Below are 15026 nucleotides of genomic sequence, written 5' to 3' on the forward strand. Positions count from 1 at the left end.
AAAAAACTGAAGAGTGTATAAAGGCAGAATACAAACTTGCAATGTGAATGTTTTTCAGTAGGTAATTTGAAAAATTGAACACATTAATCTTATTTTAAAAATATAAGAATTTTTATTCTGCTCAGTAAAATGAAATGCCTCAGCTGAAGTAGTGTTTGCACTGGATTTCAAGAAAGATGTTGCAAAGTACAGAGAGAAAAAAAATCACAACCCTTTCAGAAAGAATGACTTGCAAGAAAGGACTGAAAGAACTGGGCTTACATAAAGCACCAAACAAAAATGGGAGAAGTGGATCAGCATTATAATAATCCTGAAACAAGTAAAAAAGCCAATGATTTATCATTCTCCCCTTTCTTCAAAGTATACAGAGGAAAGTGGTTTCATTTGCAATCCATAGGCTTGGAATGAAACATTAGAAACTGCTTTCTAAGTTCAAGTGAGGTAAAATACTAGAACATGTTACCAATGGAGACTATGAAAATCTCATTATGGAATTCTACAACAACAAATTAGAAACATTTCAGTATGAGACAGTGCAGTTATATTTGATACTACCAAATACCTGATCTGGTTGATCTTGAGGTTAGCTACATTCTACATTTCTATGATTCTGTGCCAACAGTCATTCAAAGACTATTACAATACTATGATATGTTAATGAGAGGTAAGAATCCTTGGACAACAAAGCATCAAGCATTTTTTAAGAAAAACAGTCAAAGAAACCTCAGCTATTCAATATAACTCCCTAGGTGACAACAGGAATTTCCCTACTAAGGGGAAAAAAAAGTCATCCTAATCTATTTCTATGCCCTTCCCCAAAGTCTATCTGAGCTAAAATAATCCAAAGGTCCCTAAACTTTATATGCCTAAGAGTTCCAGAGCTCACATTAAGTCAAACAGCATTGGTGAGTCCCCACAAGTTATATAAGCAAACCTTTGCTGTTTTGTTTTCTTTGTGTGGGAGTAAAAGGAAGTGAACAGAAAAAGACCTAAACTACCACAACAGCACACAAATCTATACATTTAAGGGGCTTTTGCCAGTTGTTACGCACTGGATAAATCAACAAGTCAGGGAGTTAACACTAATCTGTTACATCTTTCACAATTCATGCTTAAGCAGAATTTGTTCCTCTTTCAGAGATTTTGTTGTAAAGCAGTTAAGGCACAATACAGGTCCTAGTCTTAGCCTTGTAAAGTACTTACCTTTCTATTTGAAATACTTCTGTATATAAGAAAAACAGACAGGCTACTTAGCTACACTGAGGTACTATGTTTCCAACAAGTTAATAAAAAAACCTTAGGTAATTCTGCAGAGTCTTGCTGTCTCACAATAATGTTTGGGAAATACATTTTAAAGTTACAAAACTTTGCTAATTAGCAAAAAATAATACTGAAAATAATACAATCTATCACAAAGTGTACTTTTTATTTCACTAGTTCCATTTTAAGTAGGTTAATTTTAATATATTTACATATTGCAACATTAGTGTTACAATGTCAAACACTGAGAAACTTGGAAATTATACTATCCATTTTGGTGTACAACCTTGATTCAATCCGTCTGCTTATCTGTATTACAAAACAGTTCTTAATTTCTAATTTTTCCCTCCTTTGTCTTACTTGCATGGAAAACAGTGCACCTCCTCAGTACTTCTATTAACTTTAAATTCAAAATTTGGCCTCACTTATTCTTTACTGCATGCTGTCTATGTCATACTTGCTAAGAACAGCCTTATTAATTTCAGTGTACATTCTCTAATGAAGCTTATTACCATAGTAGCTTCTTGTGTAAGCACTAGCATGAAGATAGACATTAGCAAATGTATTTCCAAAACATCTTCTCCTCTGTCCTGTATATTTTTGTACACTTTTGTGTATATAGGTGTATATATGTATTTTTTCATTCATATATTTGTGTATGATAAACTGAATTTGAAAGATTTAGGCCAAAACTGTTCATTGATTTGGTCTCTCCAGTGTAACAAACCTAGGCCCTGATTTTTCAGAGCACCATGATCCATAATCTGTATGTTCAGAGGTACCACTTCCATTAAATTAAGTTCCATTGACAGTACTTAGCATTTAGTGCAATGATGCTCTCAAATGTAAATTCTTAGCAGAGCATATGCAGGATAATCATATTGCTTAATGGCTGGCACCTAATTTAGATGTCTAATTTGTGAGGTTATTTCCCAAGGCTCTGCTACTATCAACAGAAAGAGGTAGCCCTGCTGCCTCTGACCATGCATCCCTACTTCCTCCCATGTGCTGGCACTTACATTTATAAGGCTGTTCTGTCAGTTGGATTCACAAATTGATTTAGCTGAAAAATAATATTTTTAGGGTGGTTTTTTTGCATGTTAAGTTTCCAGATGGATTAGCTGGGCTATCTGACCATGTATGCATAGCAGCAGCAGCAGCAGCAGTAATACAACAGCACAGATATTACTCTGAAACTGGCTGGAGCAGATTGGGATTATCTCTTTAACCAGCATCTTATGGCACCTATGTAATTGAATTAGATGTCTGGCACAGAAAAATGCACATGTTGTGTCAAAAAAAGACAGGGAAAGAAAATTCCATCAAATGACTTCTACTCTTACATAAAAAGTCCATAACAGGACAGGAGTGACTCTGTATTTTCTGGGCAGCAGTCAAATTATCTTTATACTTAATTTTTTTTTTCTATAGGTTCTGTTTCATACACCTAGTACATATTCTGAATTCCACAACAAATGAGGCAGAAGTCCTACAAAAAAAACCAATCTAACTCATTACTCAACTACAAGGTTTTCTCTGTACAGTGAATGAAATTAAAATCTCTTGGGGAAAAAAAAGCAGCATGCACTAATGATATTTTAACAAATACAGAGAAAAGGGGGCAAAATAAGTTTAAATAATTGAATTTGAAGTCAGAAAGGTATTTTCATACAGGTTTCTGCATCTGACTACTGAGAGCTTAAAAAACCAAATCCAAACTCTAGAAATTTCATACTGTGGAACCACAGTGGAGTAAAGTCGCATGGTAAGAACACTTTGGGCATGTTACCATCTCAGTTATAGAAATTGATTTTTAAATAACTCATCATTTTCAAAAATCTTTTACAGCTTGCTACAGAAAATACATAAACATGCAGCTCTGAACCATAAAAGTGACCCAAGTCCATTAAAATTGATAGACTTTCAATTGACCATAGATCAGGCACCAAGCATACAAAGCAGTGTTTTCAAAACACTGCATGACTGCAGACTTTTTAAAAATTACTTTGACAAGCAAATAAGTATTTGAAAGGAAGATATATGGCGTATACTAATAATACAGAAAACTAGATTAATTTGCCTCAATGACTTCTGTAATTATGAGAAACAATCTGAAGACACAGAAGGAAAACAATGCCTGCTCACCTTTTTTAATTGGTATTTTACTATGTCTTATCATTCTATTGCTGTCACGTTCTTCACACTGTTGTGGTATCAAGCAACCCCACAAATACTTTTAGGGAAAAAAACCCCAAAAACTTACATCGACTTATCATCTTGTGAACTGTCAAAACAGTTAATGCTTAACAGTGATACTAATATATAGACCAACTGTTACTTTTTTTATTTGTTTGTTTAAATACATAGTGAAAATGTCATGGTTTGTTTCACAATACAATCACTTTCAGAAAGTACATTAAAACCTATGGATATAAATTAGATCATAAATTGAGGTTTCTCCTTGTTTATGAGGTAACAACTGTATCCTGTGGAGGTGTTTATTAGACCTGTTACAGACAGAGTTGCTACCAAGTTAAGTGGAAGCATGCTCAATTTTTTTCTTACAATACAAAAACGTCAAAAAAAAAAAAAGCTGAATTTCACCAAAAAAAAAAAAAAATCACACAAAATATACCAAAAGAGTGAAAGCTACTTGTAGAAATGTGTGCCAAACTGAATGAAGTGGGGATATTACAAGCACTATAAAATGGTAATAAGCTCTCCAATCTGTTGCAAATGCGCTTCTACTCTTACTGTAGTCACCACCAGCAGCATCTACAATCAATAGATTGGAAAACATATATGATGGCTAGCAGTCTTGCATTAATTTTGTTACAGAAAGCAACATGGACCAAAGATTGTGTCTATGTAAGAAATGGAGTGGTAAAGTAAAAAGACAGCTGTAAGGTCATAAAAATCAAATCAGAATTTGCACTTTGTGCATTAATTGATTTCTTATGATATCATACTATAATTACCTATTCTCAAAACACAATGGTTTTAAGCTCTGTGGAGAATAGTGAACGGTATTTTAACCTTAAACTTGGCTGTAAATCACACTATGCAATCATCTTCTTAAGGTAATGGAAGGCGCCTACTAACATCACAGTTAAACTATCAACTAACACAACAGACCAGGGGGTCACTATCTACTGTCCTACACCAACCATGGCCAAGACTACCTGCAAAGAATGACGGTCACTACTGGAAGTCCTCTACCAGATGCTTTGCTTTGTCTCCCTCTCTTTCATTTCACCCTATAGCTTACATGCCCTCTTCCTTCTTTTCCCCCCATTTGCCATTTCCAATCATTTGTTCTTCACATAGTTCCTTTCTCATTAGTCCTCTGTCCTTCTTGGAAGGAAACTTAGTTTACAAAATAGATGGACTGGAAATCAACCCCAAGGCAAAAATCAAGAACAGCTGCCACAGGCAGACACCAAGGAAACAAAATAAGAACAAAGGAAGTACAAAGTTACTTCCTGAGAACACTCCCCCCCACCAACATCCAACCATTTGCAAGATCTGAGACTCCCTGAGCCAAAGGTAAATTTAAGTTTTTCATACTATTTTCTTCTGTATTTTATCCAGTCGCTTATTGAATTTTTGCAAACTTCTGTCATCTACGACATCTTACAATATAGACGTCCACAGCTTAATTACACATGGTCTGACATTTATTTTATGTAGTAAACTGCAATGGCAGTTTGATTGCTGGCACAAGAAAATTATATCCTTATGAGCCTTTAAAATGGATATCAGACTGAAAGGAACACCCCCTCCCCTCCCAAACATACATATCTCGTACTATTTAGGACAGAGCTAAAGAAAATAAAATATCTTTACATTAAATAATACTGTCCTTTAAAAGAATGCTCTTTTTTTTTCAGTTTCACATATTATTTTTGGTCTCTGAGTATGGAAGAGAATCTGTAACTTGGCTGAGCTTCACTGTATTTTCGCTTACTGTGAGGCAAACTGTGAGTTTCAAACATTTATATTTAGGTGAGAGTACCAGAAATATCTGTTCCCAGGAGGGCTCCTGGTTCCAAACAAAACTCACTATAATAAAAGGAGGATCAAGTGATAAAGGGTTCATTGGGCATTGTCAACCAATTAGAAACCAGTCTCAAACACTCCTGAATGACTGGCCCCACCTGACATCCCCATCCTATTCATTTTTCTTTGTACTCTTGCAAGAAACTTTGTAAAGTTTCTGACTAATATGCAGAAAAATACTTAAGATGTGTTCCTAAAGCTTTCAAGAAAGCAAGTGAACAGAACCTAAAATCCATAAAAATTTTTAAAAAAATCTTAAGAATTAAAGCAAATTTCATAGATTAAGCACCTGAAACGTCAGTTAGGACTCCAGTAGCATGTATGTAGTTCATCAATGTGATTAAACTGAAATGAAAAGGAATGCTTCTATTTCTCAGTCAAACATATGGTTAACTTTCTTCATAACATCTAGGTTTTATAAGTTGCTTAGAAATAGTCATACCCGTCTCCCAAGTAATTCAATAAAATCTATTTAAAATGCCCAACACAGAAAGTAAGGCTTGCATCACACTATATTTAAATTATATTTAATAACATCATTTGCTGAAGTTTGAGACACAACAAACTTCGAAGTAAATCCAAGCACAAACTTGGTTGGTTTTCTTCTAAAATGTAGCGGGAGCCATTCCTCCGCCTGCGAGCGAGGCTGTAGGCCACTAAAACACCCAGGCCCTGTCAGGATGCACAGCCCCAGCCCCACTACTTCAGCATTTTTTTATTTTCTTTTTAAGCGCAAGAAACAGCCACTTCGAAGTGACTTCTGGAAAAAAGGCCTTGAGAATTTGATTTTAAAGCCGTAACACAGCAGGGCTCACACAGCCCATGCCCGAGCACAGGCCCAGACGCTGCGAGCCCCGACCAGCCCCATTGCACGCTGGTCCCCTCAGCCCCAGGGCAGCCGGGGCCGGCGCTGCGCTCAGGCCGCACCAAAGCCGCCCTACGCCGGCCCGCAGGCGCCAAACCAAGGGGCGGCTTGTCGGGCGCACAAGCGGGCAGCTCCTCAGCCGTGAGGCGGCCAGCGCCCTCCTAGCCCCGCGGCGAGGCAAAGGAGACCGGCGCGGTGGGCAGCCCGAGGGTTACAGGGACGCCGATCCCCCATTTCCGCACGGGGCACAGCAGCAGCCAGCCGCCCCGCGCTGCCCTCCCGCCTGGGCGGCTGCGCAGAGCCGAGCGGCGCGGGATGGTGGCTCTCCCCGCCCCGGCCGGGCCGCGGGGCGGAGCTGCGAGAAGCGGCCGCTGCAGCCGGCCCTGACTGTCTCGGTACCGGGCTGGGCGCCCCTGGGGTTGCCGTAATCTCCCCCCTACCCCCCATCCCTGCCCTTCTGCCTCGCGGTGCCGGGGCCCGGAGCGGCGCAGCCCGCTCCCTTCCCGCCGCCGCGCAGGCCCGGCGGTGCGAGGCATGAAGCTGAGCAAAGCCCAGTACGATGAGATAGCCCAGTTCCTGGGGCACGTGCAGCCCACCCGGCAGAGCCTGAGGAAGCTAAAGGAGAAGTTCCCTAGGTAAGTGCTTCCCGCCCTCCGGGGCCGCTGCCCGGCGCGGGGCGGGCGGCTCGGGCCCCGGGCGGCGGCCTCCGAGCTCGCTGCGGGCAGACGAGGGGCCGCAGGAGCCGCTCCGCTGGCTCCAGGCTGTGCTCCCAGTTCCAGGCCCCACACGGTACAAAATCACTTGGACACGCACACGGTCACCGGCGGCGAGCGGCAGCTTGCTCAAGGTGCTGCTGCGAGCAGAGTGCTTCTCGCTCTCTGTGGCCTGAGAAGTTGGCACAACATGAAGAGCGCTTCCTCCCCCACCACACGTCTGAATAAAAGCTCGCAGGTCACTTCGTGAGGCTCTTAAACACCAAGTAGATCTTTTTACATGAATCAAGCCTTAAGGCTCAGGCTGTGACTCTGTGACTGAAACCCAGGGTGGAATCTGGCCTGTGATACCACTGCCCCTGTGGCTTAGGGAGAAGGGGCTTTCCAGAGCCCATGCTCTTTACTCACTGCTGTTCTCCAGTTGAAGTCTGGAAAAGGGATCATCTACTTGTAGGTGAGCATTCATCTGCTTCCTTGCCTGAGCAGCATGCACAAATGTCAAAGGCATTTGTGACTGGCCACAGGTTGGCATAGAAAGATGTACATGACAGGATGTACTCCATGCATGTTGGAGAAATTTGCTTGCTACCAACAAGGGTTGTAAAGGACATGTTGCAAGGTTTTTGGTTTTGTCTTTTCAGGTTTGGGGGAAGCATTACTAGTGCTGAATTGGACAGGAAACCAGATCAGATTTTGCGGGGAAAGGAATAGTGCTGTGTCTCAAATACACCAGAAAACTGCAGGTTTTTAAGTGCTTTGCTTACTTTGGTGAGAGAGAAAGGAGTAAAACAGATAATGGTTCCCATGCTTCCTAAGTGAGCCTTGGAAGTCTTAGAACAAGCGTGGCTGAAGAAACCAGCTGAGGCTGTGTATAACTTACAGTAAATAGATGAGGAACCAACATTAAGTTAGGCTTTTAAACTGTCCACTGAAATCTTTTCCCTTCCCTTAAAGTGTGTCATCTAGTTAAAAATCAAGCTGAGGGAATAGCCCTGTTATAGAGAAGTGATGCTAAAGCAGTGTGATTGGCTCAGTGAGTGCACCGAGTGGCACTGTTAGGAACCCAGCTCACCTTGCACAGTACTTCTGCAACTTGGGAAACCACTTACTGTGACAGCATATGTCTAAGAAACTTAGACTTGGCTTTATCACTTTCGTGCTAATGAAATTAGAAGAGAGTGTTTATGTGTATATATGCATGCATGCACACACGTTTTCTTTTTCTAGTCTCCTTATAAAGCTGTCTGAAAGAAGGTTAGAATTTGGGCTGGTTTGTCAGGTCAGTCACTGTGTGTAGGAACAGGCTTCCAAGATATATCCATAGGCATGTGAATATCTGTAACAGAGAAAATAAGTTTGTCAGAAAACTATCTGGGCTTTCTGCTGATATATTTTATTTCCCAACCCACTCCTTTGATGCTGCAAATGATCCATTGACTCCTCGGTTTCAGAACTTGATGACTCCTGAAAAACTATGTACTAATAGCAACATAAAGTTATATCAAGAAAAAATTAATATTTTTGTAATGATTTTGCCATGCGGTTAAAAAAAAAAGCATTCCAAGGCCATTGCTTGCCTTAGCAGCAAGGGAGACATATTGAAATAGATACATGTTATGAGAAAAACAGACAGTCTTTATAACTGTTGTCTTATAAAAGAGGGCAGCTGCAGAAATTTGTAAACCTGTGTGACATCTTAAGGGGGAGACTTTTTCAGTGATGTGTTCTATACCTGTGGAGTAAGTTTCTTATAATCTAGAACCTGTGTCATTCTCTTCTAGGATGAGAAGGGTCTGAATGGACTTCTTGGCTGCTTTTTTCTTTATGAAAACCAAAATGAAACAAATCAACCCCCCACCCCAACTTTCTGCTTCCATCTTTTTAAGAAAATATTCCAGAATCTCTCATGACACTTGCAGTGTGATGAAGGTGTCCATAACCAGTTTTTCATTATTATATGGTAGCAGTTGCTGATCAAACTGGAAAGTACTAACATCCATAATAGTTGCTTTCACCTTGCACTTTGAGTCTTTCCCCAGTAAGGATCAGTATTCCACTGGTAATGCAATACATAAATCAACAGTTTTCAAGTATTTCTGGTTCCTGCTGCCTCATAGATCTTGACAGTCTTCGGATTTCTGCATTAATCTTCTTAGTTGTTTTTGGGTTTTTTTTATAATCCTGTCTTATCTGTTGGTTCTTCCCATGTCTCTTGTGTTTCTTGAGGATACACAGTTTACACTCCTTGTTTAAAGATCTTTCACATTGTGTTATAGGCCTGCTCTTGTTCTGCAATTTCTCCCCAAGAGTAATTTGTAATTTCCATAAAACTATTGCCACAATTTAGTGTGTATGAGTATGCTATGTGGTAGCTGCCAATGACCCTTGAATCTAAATCATATTTTAACAGGGCAGTTTGTTCTTGACTATTATTCAACTACTTCAGTGGGTGAGATTATTTCTTCAAAAGGGTGTTGCCATGTGGTTTATTAATGCCAAATAGTCAAAACTAGACTGCTTCTAATACTGTTTATAAGTCTCTTTATACAAGCACTGGGACTTTTAAATTTTTTTACAATCCTGTAGCATTACAGACAACATGGGTTTAGTCTGCTTTGCTTAAAATCCAGTTATTTTGCAAAAAAAAAAAAAACAAACTTGGGAATCAAATTGCTGTTCTTTTTCTGTTAGTGCTGCACTTTGTATTGATGCCCAGCAATTACCAATGCATTTATTTATTCTTAATATATTTGTTACATGCTTAGCAGTTGTCTTCTAATGTGTTCATGTTTAACAGCAGGATTTTTTGGTGACGTGGGGATTATCAAAATGTAATTTTGAGCACTAAGCACGATAAATCTCTGCCAGTATTGGATCACTGATATGTAGTTCCTTTGTACTTCTCAACGTATATAGCACTGGACTGATAATTCTATATGTTCTGTGTTGTGCTCTTCTAACCTGTACCACATTTTCTACTTGTTTCTCACCTGAATTTATCTATTTGTAATAATTTGTGTTTTACTTTGTAACTTCTGTGGGTTTTTTTCTTCTGCTTTCTCCTTAGCTTATGTTCTTCTGTGGTACTATTCTTCTCAATGAAACCTAATGTCTAAATTTGATTACCCATTGTAGGGCTAGTTGGAGGAAATGCAGGGTATTGTGGGAAATGCTCTGAGAAAGTTACAATCTCTTTATTTTCAGTGCTCGTTTGTATCTTAAAAAGCAGGTAGAGCTGCCTACAAGTAGAATTTTCTGCATATGAATCACCTTAGCGTTACTTATTTATGGTGACAAGATGTAGGTTAGACCTTTAAACTTTTAACTGTATTCAAAGACTATTTTAACTTGTCCAAAAAGCCCAGCTTCTAAGGGCTTGATTTATACTGAAGCTGATATTCTAGTACTTCAGTTTAGTTGCTTCTTGCGGGGGAGGGGGAAATCTCAGTTCTTATGCATATGACAAGATACATAGTTTCTCTTTAGAAACTTTTCCTGAAACTTCTTACAATAAAACATGATTGACAAATGACTGGTCACGTCTCAAATCTGTACCTTGTACATATTTTCCTGCTCTTCTTCACATCTACTTTTGATTGAATACCACAGTTTTCTTGACTGTGTCTTCCTCTGGTCTCTACCAAGTTTTCTAAGGGTGTAAGGCTTGCTGACTCAGTTTATTATGGTACTATCTTGCTTTTTATTCTGCAAAGTTTTTTCTGGTCTGAGTCTTTGAGTTTCTTACACAACGTTGTGCTTGAACTGGACAGTCCAGAAAATTTCTGACAGTGCAAGTTGGCTTGGTAGCTGTGCATCTTTTAGAGGTTCAAAAAATTGTGCTTTTCAAGTTCTTGCATTGAACTGTTGTGAAGCATATTTTATTCCATTTAGGAGTGCTGTTTTCTTCCACAGCACAATTAGTTCAGTCTGTGTTGTTTCTCTTTCTTACTTAAAGTTGTAAACAAACTTACTGCCTCTAGCCCAACTTCCCTTTCAGTACCTTCATTTTTATTCTTGTAAAAGAAGCATTCTTTTTTGAGCTTATGTAAGTGCAAACTGTGTTTATAGAGGGTTTCAAAGTACTAGGACTTCACAGCATTAGAATTTGTAACAGCTGCTCTGTGCGGGTCTTCACTTTTTTCTATGCCTCCATTCAAAGAAGTAGTGTCCTGTTTGTGTCCCTCTGTGAAAGCTTCCTCCCTATGATCAGGAAGAGCTTTTCTTACAGCAGAAAGGGATGGGAAGCTGGCATACGTGTGAGAGAATAACTTTTTTTTTCCTTCTTCCTTTTTTTTTTTTTTTTTTCCTAATAAGCAAGAGAAAAACATGATGCACAGGTTTATGTTGATATAATTGATATTCAAGTATGGATATTTGGTTTTAACATAGGTAACTTCATGTTTGATTATTGGAACGTGAACAGTCTTTGTTCCCAGAGCATATCAGCTGGTGCAAGTTCCTCCACATTCATGACCTGTCTTCTTCATTACTTAACATCACTTCAGGTTTTACAGACATTTTCAGTAATTATGCTGCTCTTTCTCCAAATTACTGATAGCTTTATTGAATGGCACTGGGGCTGGAAGGCATCCCAACAAGATTTTTCATTAAAAAAATAAATATGTATCTGCATAGTAATGTTTCACAATGTAAGTTGGAAAATATAATCTGTTTGTTATTTGCTTGTTTTTATCACTTTCTCAGTGATGGTTCATACTGAAACAATGGCCCTAAAGAAGTTTAAACGTATGGCATCAATATTATTTCTTGTACCAGCTGCTTAAGACTGTGTTAATGTATTTTCCTCATTTTTGCCAGTGTCATTGCTGCCCATCCTTTTGGTTTTTAGAACTGGGTGTAGATAGGTCTCTGATTATCCTCTTCCAGCCAGTTATATTCAAAAGGAAACATATTGCTTTTTCATGAATAATTTCATTTTTCATTTGTGGTGTTGCTTAGATTATCAAGCAGTGCTGACAGGCCCAAGATGGTTGCAGTGGGAAACAAGGTAGAACTACTCCTCTCTCTTTTTTTTTTTTTTTTCTTCCTTCTCTGGTGCATGCTCCTAGTAGAGTTGTTTGTGTGCTATCTAGTATCTTAAAAGTGGATGATATGTGTAAGCATGTGTCAACATGGAAGTTAATTTTGAAGGAAGACCATTGTAGTTTCTTATACAATTTTTACAACTGTAATCATTCTCCTTACAAGCATTCCCACATATGTTGTCTATCCTAGCAAAAATGCAAAGTTATTTTAAAGGTTAGTCTTGAAATTTTGCTTGAAACACACAAGCAAAATTAAGGTTGTACTTTTTGAATTCTTGAGTACTGATAAATCTCTTCCTTCTCTCTTAACCTTTTCCCCTTGCAATACGGGAAGTGCTACCATATGAGAGTACAGTTTATTTTATAAAAAAAAAACAATCAGAACAGGACTTATTACACTTGTGAAATTCATTTGGCTGAGTAAAGGGAAAGCCTTTTTAGCCTTGAGGAATTTATACAAATCACTTAGAAGCCAATCCTATATCCTTTGAAGATTTGATGGTGAAATACAATGATTGGAAGGGGCCTCTTAAAGCAGAAGTGGAAATTAGTTCACTATAATTTGAAAATGCATTCTGAATCTTTTGTAGCTGTGTGTTAGGTGCTCTTGTTTAATACAGACAAAAAGAAAGAGAAAGAAAAAGGAGAAAAGAAAAATACAGGAAGAAAAAGGAAAAATAAATAAAAATACAGAAAAAAAATAAAAAGAGAAGAACACAGACAAGGGGGAAAAGAGAGAAGAAACAAGAGAAAAAAGGGTGAGGAAAAGAAATACCAAGGGAGAAAAAAATAGAAAAGCAAAAGAACAAATAAAATAAGTAAAACAGGAGAGAGAAAGAGAGGGGGAAAGATTAAAAAGAAAGGAAAGCAATAAGAGAGAAAGGGAAGGAAGGAAAGGAAGAAAGAAAATCCTTTTATGTATCAAAGATGGAGGAGTTGTCTTAATCACAGTGTATATTGCTGTGTTGCTTCATTAAGTTTAATTTGGTTGTACTTTTGCCACTTCACAAATTCCATGGTTGTGGTAATCACCAGTAGGATAGGAATATAAGTCTTGTGGCACTATTTTTTTGAAGTATTTCACTCTAAAGCAAACTTGGTGTCATTAGAGAGACCAACAGATGTCTGTAGATTTAAGGGCCACAATGGTGGTTGTTAAGGAGGGATGAAGTGGAAGTTTTAACACTGACCATATGTTTGTTTTAATTGATTTGTGAATTTTAGGATACCATTATATTCATGTTATTTGTACTTACAGACAATGAAGATAAAAATGGTAATTCTTAATTGTGTTTCAGAGTTCCATACTGTATCATTCTTCTGAAGCCTGCAAACAAGCCTAGGCTAGAGCTTTATGAGCAGTGGGGATTTGCTACATGAGACAGGAAAATATTTTATTCATGTGCTGGTTTTTGGACAATCATATTCTGGGCTATATTACAATGGCACGATAAATTGCTGAATACACTGTCTGCTGAATATGACCTCACCATGAAAAATTTGATGCATTAGAGTAGGAAAGGTTGGAATATATCAACCTTAGCTGACAAGGGACTTTGAATTTTGACCTAACACAGATGACCTTTGTGTGCAATAAAAGTGAGTTTAATCTCCAGGTCAAGGTTGAGGTGAACGGTAGGGCAATGTGGATGGTTTTGTGCTGGCTATGGCTGGATCACACCTAGCAAGCAAAGAAATCCAGGGTCTCTGCAGTTCAGAGTAACCAGATGCTTATTTACCTAAGGTTTACTCATATCTGTTATACCACCTTCAAAAACTGTGCTGTACTGTAGTCAGCTAACTCTTCAGCAGCTGTGGACTAATTCGTTTGGAGCTCAGTGTTTCAGAATAAAAAGTATGAGGTACGTATATTCTGCTCCTATAGATCATTGAATAGGTAAGCTAAATAAAATTTCTCCTCTAGCATGTAGAAGACTGTCAAGTATATTGCCTTGCTCTGAAAAGGGTGAAATCCAGAAGCTTTATTTCTTTGACAGCTAACCTGTCTTTGGAACATCGGAAGTTTATTCCTAAGTGGCTTATGCTTTTAGGAGGAACACAATTAAGAGAGCTCTGATATGTTTCAGTAGGCAAATACAAAGAAAATGGGTCCTTTTGAGCACTCCCTTGCTGTAAAAGGTATTTGATCAAAGAAGCTAAGTTGCAAAATGTTTTAGGGGTTGTCTAGGTTACATAATGAAGATGTATAGATGAATTTAAATAAAAGATTGTCGTGTTTTATAGTAGTCACAAACAAAATCTGTCTTTCTAGCTGGCAGGTGTTCCAGGAGTGCTATTTTACTAACATACCAACAGTACATGCCCTGAATACTTTACACAGATAAGAGTGGCAGTGGTGGTGCTGTCGGAAGGAGGGGGAAGGAGGGAGTTCTCTTTAAATCAGCCAGGAAAAAAAAAGTTTGAGACTAATGGAAAGAACCTCTACTCCTTTAATAGAGCCTGCAAAATATATTCTCCAGGACTGATCAGCTCTGAAGGCTCTAGAGGTTTGATGATTGGAATGGCAGGAAATCACGCTTTCAGGACATAACGAATTGACTAGGCCATCCATCATTTGTTAGCATGTGCTGAAACGCTGGGCTTGTGTGCAGAGGTCTGTGATTTAGTAAATACTTGGGAGATGAATAGAGCTTACACACAAGGGAAGATATTGCTGTCCTTCAGCAGCCTTAGACACAGATCCCTGCTGAGAAGGCCGTCTGACAGCAGCTCATCAGTAACTGGCCTGTCACAGTCAGTGATGCCCACCAGCCATCCTCAGTATATTAAATGCATTTTTAATATCTGCTTCAGTAGATTTAATGAAGAAAATTTAGTTTCCATACTCTGATCACTGCTTCCTCAAGTGTTTTAAAGCATCAAGTGAAGCACTTCCAAGAAAGGAACTGTGCTGATACCTGGAGGAGTTGATTGAAAATGAAAGTGAAATGGGAGGCAAAGGGAAGTGTTATTATCCAAACAGTTTCCTTAAAGCAAAACAGAAATGTTTGGGAAAAGCAGTGATCTTCTTAGACACAATTGACCCTCCTGCAGAGGGACCTTATGCAGCAGCAGAGATGCCGT

General features: G+C 38.7%; 1 protein-coding gene across 1 annotated transcript in view; it reads left to right on the plus strand.

Annotated features, from left to right (window-relative positions):
- Positions 1-6718: 6718 nt before the first annotated feature.
- CDIN1 (CDAN1 interacting nuclease 1) overlaps positions 6719-15026 on the plus strand; it is a gene marked incomplete at both ends in the record, with an annotated part of 122712 nt that continues 114404 nt past the window's right edge. The window contains one exon of the mRNA XM_080345838.1: positions 6719-6819. Coding sequence (XP_080201964.1) covers positions 6719-6819 — 101 coding nt within the window. The remainder of the gene's footprint in view (positions 6820-15026) is intronic.

The sequence above is a fragment of the Nesoenas mayeri genome, assembly GCF_963082525.1.
Source record: "Nesoenas mayeri genome assembly, chromosome: 5".
Taxonomy (NCBI): domain Eukaryota; kingdom Metazoa; phylum Chordata; class Aves; order Columbiformes; family Columbidae; genus Nesoenas; species Nesoenas mayeri.